The sequence below is a fragment of the Artemia sp. Qi Xiang Cuo genome, chromosome 10, assembly GCF_049724085.1.
Source record: "Artemia sp. Qi Xiang Cuo chromosome 10, ASM4972408v1, whole genome shotgun sequence".
NCBI classification, from domain to species: Eukaryota; Metazoa; Arthropoda; class Branchiopoda; order Anostraca; family Artemiidae; genus Artemia; species Artemia sp. Qi Xiang Cuo.
In genome coordinates, this window is record NC_142803.1 from 65615205 (window position 1) to 65635111 (window position 19907).

Sequence of the window (19907 nt, forward strand, 5' to 3'; positions counted from 1 at the left end):
CAAGATAGCCAAAAGTAACTAAAGTAGAATTTTACCCTCGTTTTAAATTGTTTTATTTTAGTTTTACTACTGATGACGGTCACTGTATATGTGACCGAAATATCTGGTATTTTTGTGAATTTCTATCATCACTGTCTATTAAAAGGATTTTATCCCTATTTGAACTTTTATTTATCGTAGTTAAAGTAGAATTTTACCTTATTTTTTCTAGTATATCACCTTCTCAAGAGAAGCTATTCTAGATCTTTACCTATTTTTATAAAAATTATGCAGGGAAGGGACAAAAATGTAAAGTTACGGGAAGATTAGGTAAGGTTAGGTTGTAAAAATATACCCCAAATTGGCATATATAGGGGGGGGGGGCTGAAATCCATTTCCGATAGAAATGATTATTATATTCGTAATCAGCATAAAAAAAGGCATCAAATGGTGTATTCACTTTATGTGTAAGTCAATAATATGATTTGGTAGAAATTTCCCGAAGATTATATTTAGAGTTTTAAATAGGATGTTCAATAAAGATTAATCACTCTTTTGTAGTTAGTGTTTCCTTCTCAGTAGGCCAATCTTTATTTTTGAAGCTAGCCTATGTTACATGTCTAGCCTTGACATCAACCCAAGTATAAAATCCTACTTATGGAATCACCTGTTGAAAAAACTAATATCTTATTAAACTAGTCTAATTAAAAAAGTTTGTACTTTTTTAGGCTTAACCTTTCAGCTCAGCTAATTGATTTAAGTTTAAATGTAGATTAGTCATTAACCAGTTTATTAATTTTGCAGATTGTAGGCTCCATAGCAGCGTTGTCACTGTGACCATTTGGTTTTTACTAGTTTTGGGTGAAAAAATTTACTAGATTGGCTTCCCTTTTACTAGATGTTGCCAAAAACGTGCGCGACAACGCGCATTGGCGTGAGAAAGCTAGTAAATACTTTTGTCATCGAAATGAAAACAAAACAAAAAATTAGCTAGTGTGTATTTTTTTTCTGCTTGTGCGACATCTTAATATTTCTTTTGGCCATTCGGCTTATTTGCCTTCAAATATGTAGGAAATGTGTTCCTAGTTATTCATTAGGTCCAAACGGTTTCTTCCAGACTCCTAATTTTCAACCGACTCAGCCATACTCCACAGTTCAACCAACTTCTCCGAAAGTTTATAGTTTCAGTATATGCTTACAACAAAGCTTCACAAAAATTTCAGGTACAAAAAAAAAAAACGACCACGAAAAATTAAATTCAAAGTAAAAAAAAAATAATAAAGTCCGATTCGATAGACCAAATTTGACTTTTTCAAAGCTTAACCGCCAGTCCTGTACCCTCTTCTGTTTCCCAGAGACCGGGTTCGTTCGCGTTCATCTTCCATTTTCTGCATCTATCAATCAAAGGGGGCGGAATCTCCCACTCCGAAACACATCTTGTGTCTCTAAGGCAGAGTTGCTTGGATTGCATGAGAACTCCAACTGTGTCGATATTTAATCGGTTTTGCCCAGTCTTCTTGATAATATTTAAACGGGAAAACTGCCGCTCTGCATCGGCTGAAGTATGGGGCAAAGCACAGAGGGTAAACATAAACTTGGGGAGCAGTCGGAACATGGCTCCCGCTACCGTCTTTCAGTTTGGTAAGCCTCTTCCAGAATGTAGGAGGACACTCTAAATCTGATACTATTTCTTAAATAAATTCACTTCGGATTTGAATTTCCTCGTACTCACTATTAACATCCTCCAGCATCTTCATCCTCTCCCCTTCCGTTCTGCAGTGTCTAACAGCAACATGTTTAAACCTCTGTAGAAGAGGGAAAAGTGACATAGTTTCGTTGCTCATAGCTTTCAGTGGATCCAGAAGTTCTAAAGATGTAAAAACAGGGTCATCCAGTCTTATCCTAGTACGGATCTGCTTAGCAAGTTCAATAAGGTAAGCAAGGCAGGCTTTTCGAATAACTTGCACCCATTGACGTCGATCTTCCACTGACAGGCTTTCAAGGTGCAACTCGGTATTCATCCCACGTTTAATATTTTCAAGCTTCAAGAAATTTTCAGGGCTGCTCAAGTTCAGGGAGGTAAACTTACCTTTGAGCTTCTCAGGACAAAGAAAACATTGCACAGTTGAAAAGTAAAGATTGCGGGTCTGTCTCAAAAGGCCATGCATCCTTGTTCTGCATGACTGGAACTCAAGGTTGAATTTGTTGATCTTTGCCAGCATATACGAGAGGAAGTACAAGTAGACCTTATTCACGCCTATATCCATCGCACTTAGCAGCTTTTTTGCTTTATCCCTTGTAGAGCTGTCCGACGATGTTAGGGACATGTCTGTCAGATACAAATGCAAGGCTGGCCACTGTTCAAGTAATCCGTAAATTCCGGCTTCAAGCGACAACCAGTCTGTGCCGCTAATCTGCAGAAGTCTGTGGTTGGCAATTTCACAAAACTCCTGGAAAACCTTTAGTTCCAACTATTTCTTAGGGTTTCTGCTAATAAAGTAGTTGAGATCTTTCGCGAAAGATACGACTTAAGCAGGTAATTGCTTCGCTGCAGTCGAAGTACGCAATGTAGCAGCGTGATAAGTGTAACCAAGGACAAACAACTGCAGATTTTCACACAACAGCTGGGCTGCGGGGCCGTTTTTGCGCCCCATATTGACCGACGCATTATCAAGACCAAGCCAAATCATATTTTCTAATGGAACGTCAACTTTCTTAAAATACTTCGTCAGAAGATTCTTTGACCACTTGCAGTTGCGTCGTCCACATTTAGTAGTGCCAGGAATTTTTCCCTCGCGGTATTCTCACTGTCTACATACTTCACAATAACAACTAGGGACTAGGTATCTGATTTGTCTGTGCTTTCGTCGGCGATTATTGAAAAAAGTTCTTATGAAGAACAGATGCTAAAGTGTCCTCGCCATGAAATCCTATAACATTTTTAATAATGTCAGTCAATTTAGTTCACTTCATTTCAACATGCTTGGCTGTAGCTGAATCCCCAAAAGACTTTTTCAAAACGGAAACGAGAGTAACAATTTTTGTCAATGGAATATCTTCAGCTGCAACCCATGCTGCAAGGCGTAATTCAGCAGCTGACACCATCCACCATCACTGTTCTCTTTTTCCTGCCTTTGCTCGTTTCCAACTACTCCCTCAACTGTCAGTTGTCCCAATGTAACTTTTACGTTCTTCTTATGAAGCTCACTAGTTGTGTGATTCTTCATGACAGTCAAACGTCCCGTCAGTTTTGGCTGACAGTATCTGCAATAGGCTTTTTTGCTTCCGTCTGGCGATTGAATAAGGAAAGGTTTCAGCACTGAATCAGACAACCACTCTAGTCGAAACTTCTGTGCATAGTGCATCTTCTTAGACTTGTGACCAACAGACTTCACATGAGTCTCTGAGTCCTCAGTCAGATCGATTGTGGCAGATGTAGATGCAATTTCATCGGATTCCTGCAAAACACTGCTTTCCAAAATTTCTATTGATTCTTGAACACAGTCCAGCCCAGTTTGATAATGGTGCTGATTAGCAAGATTAGCTATCCCTATAGTGTAGGGTGCAGAGGTAGGTACTTCAAAATACCTTACCGGGAAATATTTTAGCCTGTAGACCCATCCCTGAAAGGCAGCATTACTAAGAAATACAACTAGACTAGAGGACACTTAAGAGAAGGATAAACACCAAGGTGTCATTCCAAAAACATTTAACAGACAGTCAACCTGCAAACATAAAACCTTTACTCAACATACCTTTTATGACTTATCGCCTAATTATAAAATGAAAAATTCCGATCCAATAAGTCCAGATCCTGATTAAAAAAACAGATTTCAAAAGTGTCGAATTTCACGCCAAAGGACTTGAGCAGTTAGTCGTGTTTTGGGACCACGGAATAAATGTCGTAGGAACAGTAAGACAACAGTCAACCGCCTCCGGTACGTTTTCCCAACAAAATGCTTTCAGATGAGGGCAAAAAATTTACAAGATTTTGGCAAAATTTTACTAGTTTTTTTCGATTTTATTAGATCTGACCCCCATTTTACTAGATTTACAAGGTGGATATGCTTTTTACAAGATCTAGTGAAATTTTACAAGGGGTGACAACCCTGCTCCGTAGACAATGCTATCTATTTTTTATTCTTAGTTATTTGCGTTTTTAAGTTATAGAGAGCAAACCTTTTAAAACCGCCTTAAACAAATTTTTAGTTTAGAATTTAAAAGGTTTTCACAAAGTAAGTTTTGTTTTTTGTTGCTTAATCCATAAATACACTAATGGTAAAATGATAGATTGGTTATCTAGTAACACTCAATAAAGAAAAAATAAGTTTTTTTTATCTGAAAGTAAGAAGGAACATTAAGACTTAAAACGAACAGAAATTATTACGTATATTAGGGGAGTTGTCCCCTCTTAAAAACCTTGTTCTTTACGCTAAAGTTTGAATTTTTGTTCCAATTATTTATGAACGACTCCTGAAACACAAGGGCTGTTTAATTAGAATAATAGTCTTTATAAAAGTTCAAAAAAGAACTTTAGCGTCATCAAAAAAACTTACAGTAGTAAGTTTTAATCAGATCCCCTCTTAGACCGTTAACGAAACAAAATAACAACAGACGTATCAATTCTATTTTTTTGCGAGGAGGGGACTTGCTCATTTAATACCCTTTTTAGTGCATAAGAGCCCTCACACACAATGAATTTGTCGGCAGAAGTTCAGAACATATAAATCATGGCACAAATAGTTGGAAGAACAAACAAGTCTTTCAGTTTTTCAAAATTTCAGTTATCTTGGTTAAAAGCTGTGGGTTAACGTAATTTTAATACTTTTCAGGCACCCTCTCTCTCAAATAAACCTTGTGGTCTGTTTAGGCACGAAACAAAATCATGAATTCTGAAAATTTTAAACTTATTCAGAAGGTAAAATTTTGTATGGTAGATGAAATGTTGCATGGCACAGTTCCATAAACGAAGTGGTGCATCTGTGGCTGAAACTATCAATTTAAGAGGAATTTAAGAGGAAAACAGGCATTTGCCTTTTTTCTTCTCGTGTGGTTTCACATTGGTTATTGGATGAAATACAAGCTTAACTTGCAAATAAAAAAAAAAAACACACAAAAATTAAAACAAAAAACACAGAAAACTATATAAAAGTCCAAAGTGCTAATTTAAAAGTGAGAATTAGCCAAAGTGCAAGAGCTTTAATTCTTCATCAAGTTTTCTTTTTTAAATAAAAATCCCTAGGCTATTGTTCCAAAGGTTTTGTTGTAGTCTATAAACTGAGAGGCTTTTCTAGAATAAGTTGTTAAATGCTAATGCAGAGCCGACTTAAATAAAAAAACACCCTTTTACACAAATCACATTTAAATGGTGTCTCACCTGTGTGTACTCTTTGAGCGTATTCAAACAGTCCAGCCAAGGCAAGCATTTCTTGCATAAATAATCTTTTAAACAGTTTCCACCTGTATAAAATCTTTGGAGCTCATTCAAAAACCGTGATGTAAACAAGCAGTTCTTACATAAATCACATTGATAACATTCAAGCAAATTTGTATTACTAAAGAAACTAAAATTGCTAAGGAAACTAAACACATAAAAAAAAATTGAATAAACGTAATTCAATGTACTAATTGGTTTTGAGAATAATAACCACAAACCACTGAGGTTACAACAATCTACCAAAAACCCCTGTAAGCACTACTTAATGCCAGTAAAATTGCTAAAAATCACAGACGTTTTTCCACATCCATCACATATGGAAGGTTTCTCACCTGTATACAGTCTTTGATATGTATTCAAATTACAAACTGGCGAAAAACACTTTTCACATACATAACATTTAACTGTCTACTCACTAATATGCCCTCTTTATTAGGTCAAATTTCCTGCTCATATTGAAACGGTTTCTCACTCGTGTGCACTTTTTGATGGGTGTTCAATTTTGATGCTGTAGAAAAGGTTTGGTCACAAACATAACACTTGAACGGTTTTTCACCCGTGTGCACTCTTTGGTGCCGGTTCAAATTTTGTGCTGTAGAAAAATTTTTGTCACAAACATCACACTTAAATGGTTTCTCACCCGTGTGCCCTCTTTTATGGGTGTTCAAATGTGATGCTCGAGAAAATGTTTGGTCACAAACATGACACTTAAACGGTTTTTCACCCGTATGCACCCTTTTATGGGCGTTCAAACTTGATGCTCGAGAAAAAATTTGGTCACAAACATCACACTTAAATGGTTTCTCACCCGTGTGCACTCTTTTATGGGTGTTCAAATGTGATGCTCGAGAAAAGGTTTGGTCACAAACATGACACTTAAATGGTTTTTCACCCGTATGCACCCTTTTATGGGTGTTCAAACTTGATGCTCGAGAAAAAGTTTGGTTTCAAACATTACACTTAAATGGTTGCTCGTCCGTATGCACTCTTTTATGGGTGTCCAAATCTGCTGCTTGAGAAAAGGTTTTGTCACAAACATCGCATTTAAATGGTTTCTCACCCGTATGCACTCTATTATGGGTGTTCAAACTTGATGCTTGAGAAAAGGTTTGGTCACAATCATTACACTTAAACGGTTTCTCACCCGTGTGCACTCTTTTATGAGTGTTCAAACTTGATGCTCGAGAAAAGGTTTGGTCACAAACATCACACTTAAACGGCTTTTCAACCGTATGCACTCTTTTATGGGTGTTCAAACTTGATGCTTGAGAAAAGGTTTGGTCACAAACATCACACTTAAACGGTTTCTCACCGGTATGCACTCTTTGGTGCCGGTCCAAATCGCACATTCGAGAAACGGACTTGTCACATACATCACATTTATATGTCTTTTTCTTTTTATGAGTTCTTTTATATCTTTTCAATTTTTCATACTTTTCACTTTGAATGTGACTTTTTAAACCTGTTTTCTGATATTCTAAGCCTTTTCCTTCAGATTCTGATGCACATGAAATTGAGGAACTACTCGTAGATGGATTCTTTGAAACAACTAGTGACGTATTTCCCTGTAAGTGAAGTCCACACACGTATGGTGGAAAGTGACCTAAAAGTTTAAAAGTCTACAGAGTTAACCAAAAAACACAAAAAAAACAAAACTCTTAAAACCGAAAACAAAACACATATCTTTCAAAATGTTTTGAGAGTCTACAGAGTTAAAAACAGAAAAAAACAGTGTATATTTCAATAGGTTTTAACAACAAATTTTATTTTCAATCCCTCTTTTCTCCCTCATGGTGATAAACCTTTTAAAATTAGTTATTATAATGCAACAAAAAAGCAAAATGAAACTAGTTTTAAGAAGAAAAAAAGGATTCATCTCTCTGAGGAAAACGTGACTTTCTTTCATCCCTCTAAGGAAAACGTTACTTCTTTAAAATTCAACTTGAAATTAAAATAAAAAATAGATTTATCTCTTAATTTGAAGAGAAATATACAGCATAAATATCGATTATAAAATTTTTATAAAGATGTAGTCTTAAGGCTTATTACCAAGCCTCTTGAAAAACAATAAAACCTGCAATACTACTTTCAAGTGAAAATTAGAAAATATTCATTAAATACCAAAAAAGCGATTTGCCAAACACCTGCACATTGAAAAAGATAAACAAATTTTCCATCTTAAGATTAAGTCCCTTTGTCCTATTTTGTCCAATAAAATAATATCTAATACAGAAATCCTTAGATTGCTCCTAGCTGCAATTTAAGGAAATTTAAGGTAATACATTTCAATCAGCAAAAACACAATTTTTCAGATATACCTTCTTTGGCGGATTATTGGGGTTGAAATTCTTGGGCGTCGTATTCAAATTTAAATGGTCCTGAAAGGATAGGTAAATTCAGCAAAAGGAACATCTTTACGTTTTGGTGACAAAAGATGGCTTCGAAAATGAAAGGGCTTCTCAAGGTCACATAATAAAGCGTCTTCAAATTCTAAAACAAATTTTAAATTAAACAGACATATAAAAATTTAACAGTGAAAATTACTAAACAAATGTGACTGCTTTTTCTTTTTAGTGACGTGTAAAAATGTAATTAAAGACATTATGTACATACATAAAATTAGATTTATAGGCTATACTGATTTTTCCTCAAATCGTTTTTAAAATCTGCTTTTAAAAATCAAAAGAAAACCTGAAACATTCAACGAAATTCATAAACATAGAATGAACAAAAGCCTGAAATTCATATAACAAAATTCATAAAAAAAGAGATAATAGCTGAATAAGTGTAAATTTAGGATAACAGACTCAATAAAACAAATATTGAATAAAAAATGTAACCAAAAAATAAATATTTTAAAGCTTACCAATCACAAAAAAATTACGCAACTAAAGGCAAAAAATACCAATCAATTGGGGGGTTTCTGCATTAGTTCCCAAACAATAAAATACAAAATATATTCTCCCAAAACTTAACAGCTGAATTCAACGAACTTTATTCCTCTCTTATACGTCTTATAACTTGATATTCCCATCAGAAGCCCCAGCACTACACCTGCTTTGGTGGTAATATATCGTTCCTCATACCTGCACATGAAAAAGATTGACCGAAAAAATCTCTACGGGATAATTACTTGACTCCCCAAACTTAAAAATAAAAGCTAATAATCTGAATTTAAATATGTTGCGGCGCAAAAAAAGGCACTATTATCAACCCTTGGCTCTTAAACGTTAGATCTAAGAACATATGCAGTTAAATTTTTTTTCTTAGGACCACTTAAAGAGAATGAAAAAGAAGATAAAATTATTTTTTTGTGCAAAGTAGTTTTTCTTCTATTCTGTAACAGAAAATGTAACTGTACAATTTATCGTTTTTAATGAAAGAATCCTCAGAAACAGTGATGAGATCAGCCATTTTCAGAATTTGTGGCAGTTCCATGAAAGATCTTGGAACGGAGTTAATGCAAATTATTAGAAGTATGATACTATCATCAACACTTGGATACGACACATATTTTAGTCAGGAGAGTCCTAAAATACAAAATATATAATGATTGATGACTAATAATGACTTTTAACCACTGCAAAGCATATTTTATCTTAATACGTACATTTGATAACATAGGCTCAACTCCTTCAGCAGTCAAAGTCATTAGAAATCTGATTATTCATTTTAAGAAGAGAGTACACAAATTCAAAAACTACCTTTTTGATGTAACTATTTTAAAGTGCCGTTGTTGATTTTATTTTACAATAATACTGTAACGGTAAAAAAGGAAAATACAACTTTTAGCTTATTCTGTTAGCTGTTATGCCTGTTAGCTGTATTCTCTTAGTAAATTTCCCAAGCCAAAGACTATTAGGTTGGGAAATTTGGTTTAACTCCTATAATGAATACTTTATTCATGGTTTTATTGCTTGAAACACAACAAAGTGTAGGCCTATTATGTTAAATAGATATTAATTAGAATGTTAATTAGATCCATTATGTTTTTCCAAGAGCTTCTATCTAGCTGTTCTTACTTTTAGGGCTTCAAGAACGTGACAATAGATCAAAAATTAGATCCAAAAAGATGTTATGTAATAGCATTGTATTTACCAATTAAAAAATTTAGTAAAAATTTAGTAATTACCTTCAAAAGCAATTTAAAATTCCAATCTAAAGTGAAATTCAAGCAATTTAAAAAGTATTTCCAGAAAAGTAAGTCTTTAGTTTTCTAATATCCACTAAATAGTAAATATATTTGTCAAAAAAAATTCTGAAAAAGCAATTAATTGTTAAATTAACAGAGGTGGACAATCTTTCTATGACCTACTTATGACAAGGTCTAAATTTGCCTTCCATTACCTTTTTTTTTTATCAAAATATTGTTTCAGCATCTATGCAAATGTTATTATGAAACCAATTTCATCTTTTTACTATAATTCTTTAATTACACTTGAAGACAATAAACTTATGTAAAAAACAACAAAAAATATCCCTATTCAATAGATTTTTTATATACTACGGTTGCAGTGACAGCTGTAACTAAAACAGAGTACACAGATATTGAAATAGCCTGAAACCCTTTAGAATTGCATCAAATAATTCACTAGAAGTTTGTTGTCCAACCTTTTCAATGGTTCCCTTCTAACATTTTTTAGCAGCCTATAAAAGATAAACCAAACCCCATTGTCACCAAATGTTTTAAAACGCGTTTTGAAAAAAATGAATGTCCTTCTGTGCACTGAAGTATTTAAGGTTTAAAAAATTCGTTAAGAGCCTTAGTTTTGGAAAAAAAAAATACGCTAGCGACATCATATTTATGAGCGTTTTTCAAAAGCATACGTTAGCATACGCTTACTTTCCATAGTCTCGCTGTCTTCACTTTAGTTTTCCTGGCAAAACTGCTTACTGATGGCGTAGAATTGTCGCTCCTAACCATCTCACAGGTATCTGTTGGCTTGGTTGATATATTAGCAGCTGGTTTCTTACTAGAATAAGTTCTTATGATTTTTAATGAAGGTGGTGGCTCTTCGTCATTTGAATCGCTTTCAGATATAACATCGGCACTCGGTTGAGTAATTACGTTGTGACCACAGAAAGTGTCTGCAACTTCAGATGGGACACAGGTTGGGTCTCGACCGTCCTCTTTATCACTTGTAAGATCTACATCTGACTCTTCATAATTGATGTCACTTTCCTCGTCAAATATGATTTTGATGCCTTCTTCGTCAGTCAACTTACTTCGCATCTGCAAAAAATCTACTTTATCATCTACTTTATCATTTCTTTTCCTTTTTTACGGTAGACAACAAACGGGCACAAGTCTATAACGTGGACATAATGAACAGGATCATCATCTACTTAAATCAGTGATAATATCAACTTTAACAGTTAGGTACCTCTCCAAATGTATTAATATTAGTAGGGCACTATCCTCAGACGTAGACAGGGGTGATTCTGCATTAGGAACAAATTTGGGCAGTGTCCTTATGTGCGTAAAATAAGAAGATGGCCAGATATCCTAAGCTAAATGCTTGTAAAACATAAAAAAGCAGCCAGTGTATAGACAATAGGCTAGTTAATTCTGGAGAAAATTTCCCGCAACTCGAAAAGTTCTAGGTTAGATAAAAAAAAATTCAGAATTTGAATTCACCTTTTGTGTGAAAGTACAATAAATGTTTCTGATGTTAACTGCTACCTTTCTCAGGTTTTGAAATTCTTTGGTAGATGACTCGTACAGTACGATAGAAACGCCTATTGAGAAGAGATAGCACTGAAGTTCTTGTCAAAAAACAGTGAATCTTAATCTGGAGGTGGGTTAAGTCGAAGTGTCTTCAAAATGCAGGCAGGTTTACAATCACCTTCAATTTTAAACACATTCGATTAGTGTTTAAACACAAAGAAGCCACTTCGCTCTTTATTTAGGCAGCCCTGCGGCTATCCGCTTGATCGATTTTCTCGTTCCCTAAAATCAGCTCTTCACCCTCTCTCATTTCTAATCTAAGCGACTTAGCATTATTAACATTAATTTTTGAGCCTATTCCTGCATTCTTAACCCCAAACAGCCAAAAATTCATTGGGTGGTGTGTTTGAGAGCGTTTTGTGTTTTTCCAATTTAACTTGGTTTTACTTTGCGCTTATAAGCAGTTCACTGAAATGCCGTTCTTACTTTTTGTTTCTTCGTTCTTTGGAATGACGGACTTTAGTATCATACTCCGTTGCACTACTTTAGTTTTACTCTTGAGCACCAAGTTTTAAAATCGAAAACTATGCAAGAACCAACTACCAGCCATTGATTTGTTTAACATTGATACATAAAAAAGCCAGAAATGGAGATAAATATAGAAAACAGATAAATTAGTGATATGGCGTATCACACAAAAGAAAAACTTGTCGGAGCAATTCGAGGTAGTTCTTAATTTGGCATAATACTTGATGAAACCACGGATGTCGCTGGCATTGTCCAACTGATCGCATTTTCAAGATGAAACATTTGAAGATATTCTATTTTGTAAGACTCTTTAAACATCGACAAAAGGTGAAGATATTCTCAAATTGTTAGATTTTTTACCCGAAAAGAAAAACTGTGGGTCACTATGTATGGATGGTGCTAAGACTGTGAGCGGTCACATCCCAGGGCTTGTAGGCCATGATAAAAACGTTTCAACTGAGTGTATGTTCACTCATTGTGTACTTCACCAAGAGGCTTTGGTGGCTAAGCACCTTTCTAAGGAACTTAATGATGTCCTTGATCAGAATGTTAAATTTGTGAACTTCATAAAAACTAGGCCTAAAAAATCTTGTTACTTTGAAATTCTATGCCAGGAAATAGGGAGCTTCCATGATAGCTTATTGCTAGACACTGAGGTACGATGGCTTTCTTGGGGAAATTTTTTGTCCCGTGTATTTGAACTCCACAAACAATTTATATTTTTTTATCCAATACAAATCCCAGGTCTCTTCTGTACTTACTGATTTTGATTGGCTTTTGAAGTTGGCTTATTTGAGTGATATTTTTTAAAAACTCAACATCTGGAATTTATCCATGACGGGCAATGTTTCTGACATTTTTTATGTAGAAAATAAAACTAATGCCATGGTAAAAAAGGATCACTCTCTTGGAAAAACAAATAGAAAAAATCAAAATCGAGGCGTTTGAAAGATTACATACATTTTTGCAAGATAATGAGAAAAACATATCTAATTTCACTGAACTCAAGACTCAAATGATCCGGCATTTGAATGCATTGAAGATCCACATAAGAGAGTACTTTCCATTTTTGGAGAAGCGGTTAGACTGGATGCGTGACCCCTTTAATGCTTATACTATGGACACTAACCTGACTACCTTTTGAAAGGAGCAACTCATTGAAATCTCATGTTATCCCGCACGGGAAAGTAGATATTTGACTACTAGTACTATATTGTTAGATTTCTGGATCCGCATTGGGAAGGAATTCAAAGTACTGTCAAGCACTGCTGTTAAATTTCTCGTGGAGTTTACCATCACTGATTTTTGTTAAAAGGGTTTCTCAAGTTTAACCTATCTTCAAAGTAAATCTAGAATAAAATTAAATGCTGAAGATGATTTAAGATTGTATTTAACAAAGTTATAACCCAGTTTCGATAAACTGTGCAAAGGAAAACAAGCTCATCCGCCTCACAAATTCCTTTGAAAGTAAGCACTTTTTGTTCGTTAAATTTTGTGTGTTTGTTTTTAAGTAAAAATGCTAGTAAAAAATATCTCTATGCTTTTATTTAAACATGAAGCATAATTGAGTCTAAAAGGTTAATGACTTAAGATTTGTTTAATATTTTAGCTGTAGTTTACTTAGTACCGGTAACTGAGAAGGGGTACCTAAAATGTTTTTTTAAACAAATAACAACAGACGTATCAATTTTATTTTTTTGCGAGGAGAGGACTTGCTCATTTAATACCTTTTTCAGTGCATAAGAGCCCACATACACAATGAATTTGTCTGCAAAAGTTGAGAACATATAAATCATAGCACAAATAGCAGGAAAAACAAACAAGTCTTTCAGTTTTTCAAAATTTCGGTTATCGTGGTAAAAAGCTGTGAGTTAAAGCAATTTTAATATTTTTCAGGCACCGTCTCTCTCAAATAAACCTTGTGGTCTACTTAGGTAAGCAAACAAAATCATGAATTCAGAAAATTTTAAACTAATTCAGAAAGTAAAATTTTGTATGGTAGATGAAATGTTGTATGTTGTATGGCACAATACCATAAACAAAGTGGTGCACCTGTGGCTGAAATTTGTCTTAGGGTTCTTTTTTTCTTCTTTTAATCAACACAAGAGTAATTCAGTGAGGATCGTTACTAAAGAAGAAAAAGAGAACCACGAACCACAAATTTGTTATTGTCAATTGATCCATAGTTCCCATTTCTTTAGCCTTGATTATTTTCATTATTTTTTTTCTGTGGAACTAAATGAAAAAAATTGACAACTAATTATATTTTACTTTCTTGCGTAAATTTTTGGTTGCTTAAAAATCCTAATTATTATGCATATCAGTTTTGGACAATGTAAACATGTGTTTCTTTTGAGATTATCAATTTAAGAAGAATTTTTTCTTCGGAAAAACAGGAATTTGCCTTTTTTCGGCTCGTGTGGTTCCAAATTGATCATTGGATGAAATACAAGCTTAACTTGCAAAAAAACACAAAAATTAAAGCAAAAAAACACACAAAACTATATAGATGTCCCAAGTGCTAATTTAAATTTGAAAATTAGCCAAAGTGGAACAGCTTTAATTCTTCATTAAGTTTTCTTTTTGAAATAAAAATCACTACTGTTCCAAAGGTTTTGTTGTAGACAATAAACTAAGAGGCTTTTTCTAGAATAGATTGTTAAATGCTAATGCAGAGCCGACTTAAATGAAAAATAACCTTTTACAGAAATCACATTTAAATGGTGCTTACTTGTGTCCACTCTTTGAGCGTGTTCAAATAGTCCAGCCACGGCAAGCAATTCTTGCATCACCAAAGTTTTCATCTGTATAAAATCTTATGTGCTCGTTCAAAAACCTTGATGTAAACAAGCATTTCTTACATAAATCACATTGGTAACACTCAAGCAAATTTGTATTACTAGAGAAACTAAAATTGCTAAGGAAACTAAACACATAAAAAAAATTGAATAAAACTAATTCGATTTACTAATTGGTTGTGAGAATAATAACCACAAACAATACAACAATAGTCCAAAACTCCTGTAAGAACTGTTTAATGCCACTAAAATTACTAAAAACCACAAAAGTTTTCCACCCCCGTCACATATGAAAGGTTTCTCACCTGTACACAGTCTTTGATATGTATTCAAACTGCAAACTTGCGAAAATACATAACATGTAACTGTCTACTCACTCATGTGCCCTCTTTGGTGCTTGGTCAAATTTCCTGCTCACATTTAAACGGTTGCCCACCCGTGTGCACATTTTGATGGGTGTTCAAATTTGATGGTGTAGAAAAGGTTTGGTCACAAACATCACACTTAAACGGTTTTTCACCCGTGTGCACTCTTTGGTGCCGGTTCAAACTTGGTGCTGCAGAAAAGGTTTTGTCACAAACATTAAACTTAAACGGCTTCTCACCGGTATGCACTCTTTCATGGGTGGTTAAATTTGATGCTGTAGAAAAGGTTTTGTTGCAAACATCACACTTAAACGGTTTCTCACCAGTGTGCATTCTTTGATGGGTGCTCAAACATGCTGCATTAGAAAAGGTTTGGTCACAAACATCGCACTTGAACGGTTTCTCACCCGTATGCACTCTTTTATGGGTGTTCAAACTTGACGCTTGAGAAAAGGTTTGGTCACAAATATCACAATTAAACGGCTTTTCGCCCGTGTGCACTCTTTGGTGTCGGTTCAAATTTGATGCTGTAGAAAAAGTTTTGTCACAAACATTACACTTAAACGGCTTCTCACCCGTATGCACTCTTTTATGGGTGTTCAAACTTGATGCTTGAGAAAAAGTTTGGTCACAAACATCACACTCAAATGGTTTCTCGCCCGTATGCAATCTTTTATGGGTGTTCAAATTTGATGCTGTAGAAAATGTTTGGTCACAAACATCACACTCAAACGGCTTCTCACCCGTATGCACTCTTTTATGGGTGTTCAAATTTGATGCTGTAGAAAACGTTCTGTCACAAACATCACACTTAAACGGCTTCTCACCCGTATGCACTCTTTTATGGGTATTCAAACTTGATGCTTGAAAAAATATTTGGTCACAAACCTCGCACTTAAACGGTTTCTCATCGGTATGCACTCTTTGGTGCCGGTCCAAATCGCACATTTGAGAAACGGTCTTGTCACTTACCTCACATTTATATATCTTTTTCTTTTTATGAGTTCTTTTATATTTTTTCAATTTTCCATACTTTTTACTTTGAAGATGACTTTTCAAACCTGTTTTCTGATATTCTAAGCCTTTTCCTTCTGATTCTGATGCACACGAAATTGAGTAACTACCCGTAGATGGATTCTTTGAAACAACTAGTGACATATTTCCCTTTAAGTGAAGTCCAGAATGGTGATATAGTCCAATATGGTGAAAAGTGACCTAAAAGTTTAAAAGTCTACAGAGAAATAAAATAAAACATAAAATCAAAACTCATAAAACCGAAAACAAAATACATATCTTTCAATATGTTTTAAAAGTCTACAGAGTTAAAAACAAAAAGCAGTATATCTTTCAATAGGTTTACAGTCTACAGGAAAAAATAGTATATGTCTTGATATGTTTTAACAACTAATTTTATTTTCCACCCCTCTTCTTTCCCACATGGTGATACTTATATTAGCTTTTAAAAGTAGTTACTGTAATGCATCGAAAGAGCGAAAATGAAGCCTTAAAAGATCAAAAAGTATACCGAGGTGTAAATCAAACCATAATTGAAGGAGAAGAAATACTATAAAAAATATCAGGAATTATTGTAACATAAAGAGAGAGAGCTAAAAGAATGCACATCATATGTTGAAGTTAGGATTTTTTGTGTAGCCACAAAGCTTTGGATAATAATAATAATAATAATAATAAAAAAAAAAAAAAAAAAAAAAAAAAAAAAAAAAAAACACGGAAGTCACGTTTTCCTCAGGTCTTACAAATAACAATTCAAATACGGATACTACTACTACTACTACTACTACTACTACAAACTCAATGCAATACCAAGCCGCCTGAGGCCAACACAGCTACACAAGCTTCTCCTCCATCCCAATCTATTCAAAGCTTCCCTTTTTACACCCTCCCACGAAGTTCCCATATTCTTTATATCTTTCTTTTGACGTCTATTGAATTGTGAACAAAAAATACTTTGCTTTAGTTTCCTGTTAATCGGCTGTAAGCTAACTTGTACATGAAACAATATTTAGCCTTTAACTTATAAATGGACACAGGTGACAGATAAATGGTTATTAAGAACAGAACTAGTATGAGCTCATCATCACGTATTTACATGCAGAAAATTTTCACTAGGCTCTGATCGTTTGTTTCGATTTTTTTTTCATCGTTTTTCACTTTGTAGTAAAAGGATTCATCTCTCTGAGGAAAACGTGACATTCGTCTTTTTTTAATCCAATGAGATTCGCTATGTTCTTCTAGCTAAATATTTAAAACAACTCGTTCCTAAACAGACAAAAAACTTTTGACTTCATCTGCCAAAAATGAATTCAGTAGTTTTGTTTGAATCTAGCGTTTTTATTAAATTAGTAGTCTATGCTAAAAATGTTTGGTAGAGCATTCAGATAATAATAGCCGATTCTCTTCTTCTTTGAAATTCACCTTGGAATCAAAATAATAGACAGATTCATTTCTTTATCTCTTTATTTGAAGGAAAATACGCTATAAATATGTATTATGAAATGTATGTAGAGATACAGCTTTAAGACTTATTATCAAGCCTTTTGAAAATAATAAAACCTGCTAAACCACTTTCAAGAGAAAATTTAGAAATGTTCATTAGAGAATACAAGAGCGGTTCGGGAAACACCTGCACATTGGAAAAGGATAAAACAAAAGTTCCATCTTAAGATTAAGTCTCTTTGTCTTTTTTTTGTTCAATAAAACAATATCCAATACTTTTCAATTAACAAAAATACAATGTATCAGATATACCTTCATTGATGGAACATTTGGGTTGCAATTCTTGTTTGTTGTATTCAAATTTACATGGTCCTGAAATGCTTGGTAAATTCAGCAAGGAGACATCTTCACATTTTGGTGACGAAAGATGGCTTGGAACATGAAAGGGCTTCTCAAGGTCACATGGTAACGCGTGTTCAAATTCTAAAACAAATTTTAAATTGAAGACATAGAAAAATTTAACAGCAAAGCTTACTAAATGTGGCTGCTTTTTCTTTTTAGCTACGTGCAAAAAATATAAATATACAGGCATTATATGTATACATGAAATCAGATGTATAGGCTATTCAGATTTTTTTCTCAAATCCTTTTTAAAATCTACTGTTTACAAAGCAAAAGAAAATGTGAAACATTCAACAAAATTCATTAACATAGAACAAACAAAATCCTGAAATTGATAAAACAAAATCCTGAAATTGATGATACAAAACTCATAATATATAACTAATAGCAGGATAATTGTAATTTTAAGATAATATAGTCTATAAAAAAAATAATGAATCATAAAATATAACTAAAAATTAACGTTTCACAGCTTAGAAATAAAAAAAAATTGACAACTAAAGACAAAAAAATAGCAATCGATTGGGGGGTTTAAATCACTTCCAAAAGAATAAAAAACAAAATATAATCTCCCATATTTTAACACCTCAATTCAACTAATTGTATTCCTCTCTTACATGTCTTATAAGTTGATATTCCCATCTGAAGCCCCGTCAGCTTTGGTTGTGATATATCGTTCATCATACCTGCACATGGAAAAGATTAACAGAAAAATACCTCTATGGGAAGATCACTCGACTCACCAAACTTAAAAACAAAAGCTAAAAAAGTGAATTTAAATATGTTTTGCCGCACAAAGAAGCCACTTTATCAACCCTCAGCTCGTAATAGTTAGATACAAAAACATATGCAGTTTCATTTTTTTTCCTTAGAACCACTTAATGAGAAAGGAGAAAAAAAAGGGAGAATTATTTTCTAAGTCAAAGTAGCTTTTCTTTTTTTTTCAGTTAAATTGATATCGATTTTAAGAATAGTTTACATATAAATTACTCACAAAAACTTAAAAAAAAAATTATGGACTATAATCCATATTTATTTGGCCCTCGAGGACAATCCTGTTGAGGAAACATAAAATTAAAATGGTAATAACATCACATAGTGGCGGTCCTCCATTGAACAGCCAGTTTGAACTCAAAATGCCTCCAAACATTTCAAATAAAAACACTAAAACAAACTTTTTTTCAGTAACAGAAAAAATGTAAATGTATAGAATTACCGTTCTTAATGAAAGAATCCTCAGAAACTGTGATGAGATTAGCCATTTTCGGAATTTGTGGCTAGTCCGCGAAAGATCTTGAAACGGAGTTAATGCAAATTATTATACTAACATCGAAACTTGGATAAAACACAGGTTTTAGCCAGGAAAGTCCTAAAATACAAAAAATATGATGATTCAAGACCAATAATGACTTTTAACAACTTCAAAGCATATTTTATCTTAACACAGTTGAAAGCACATGCTCAAATCCTTCTGCTGTCAAAGGCGTTAGTAACCTAATTATCAAATTTAATAAGAGGGTGTAGAAATTAAAAAACATATTTTTTATGTAAATATTTTTGAAGGGCAGTTGTTGATTTTGATTTACAATAACTTTTCAGGGTAAAAAAAGAAAATACAACTTTTAACTTGTTCTGTTAGCTGTATTCTTTTAGTAAATTCTACAATCCAAAACCTATTAGGTTGGAAACTTTGGTCTAACTTCTGTAATTAAAACTTTATTAAGAGTTTTATTGCTTAAAAAACTACTAAGCTTAGGCCTATTATATATATGCCATTATATTGTTCCAAGAGGATATATTTAGCTATTCTGACTTTTCGGACTTCAAGACTGTGCCAATAGATCTAGAATTAGATCCAAAAAAGATATTATGTAATAATATTGTGTTTATCAATTAAAAAATTTACTAAAAATTTAGTAATTACCTTCTAAAAGATTTTATCATTCAAATCTAAAGTGGAATTCAATCAATTTAGAAAGTATTTACAGAAAAATATGGCTAGTTTTTTTTTTAATATCCACTAAGAATTGATATATTTGTTTCAAATAATTCTGAAAAATCAATCAATTGTTAAGCTAACTAAGGTAGAACATCTTTCTACGACCCACTTACAACAAGGTCTAAATTTGCCTTCAATTACTTTTTTATCAAAATATTGCTTCAGCACCTATACTAATGTTATTATGAAACCAGTTTCATCTTTTACTATAAGTCTTTAATTACACTTGAAGACGATATAATAATGAAAAAAAAATATCAATAGATTTTTCATA

The 19907-nt window shown here is 33.5% G+C and overlaps 2 protein-coding genes and 1 pseudogene across 3 annotated transcripts in view; all 3 read right to left on the reverse strand.

The window, feature by feature from the left end:
• Positions 1–5596: 5596 nt before the first annotated feature.
• On the reverse strand, positions 5597–8830 carry LOC148948052 (uncharacterized; annotated as a pseudogene).
• The window catches only part of LOC148948053 (uncharacterized), a 476379-nt gene continuing 464644 nt past the window's right edge, over positions 8173–19907 (reverse strand). The window contains exons 1-3 of one of the 2 annotated variants that reach the window (XM_089095678.1): positions 14716–14783; positions 10260–10649; positions 8173–8946 (exon numbers count right to left, since the gene is read on the reverse strand). In XM_089095678.1, the coding sequence (XP_088951804.1) occupies positions 8932–8946; positions 10260–10649 (405 nt within the window). In that variant the 5' untranslated portion in view covers positions 14716–14783 and the 3' untranslated portion in view covers positions 8173–8931. Of the gene's footprint in view, positions 8947–10259; positions 10650–14715; positions 14784–19907 lie in introns of those variants that run through there. The other variant, XM_089095677.1, reaches the window with a different exon arrangement.
• LOC148948054 (uncharacterized) lies at positions 14351–18999 on the reverse strand. Its single transcript, XM_089095680.1, has 3 exons — positions 18851–18999; positions 17536–17715; positions 14351–15968 (listed from the first exon to the last, which is right to left on the reverse strand). The coding sequence occupies exons 1-3, from the start codon at positions 18894–18896 to the stop codon at positions 14812–14814; spliced, it is 1383 nt and encodes a 460-aa protein (XP_088951806.1). The 5' UTR covers positions 18897–18999; the 3' UTR covers positions 14351–14811.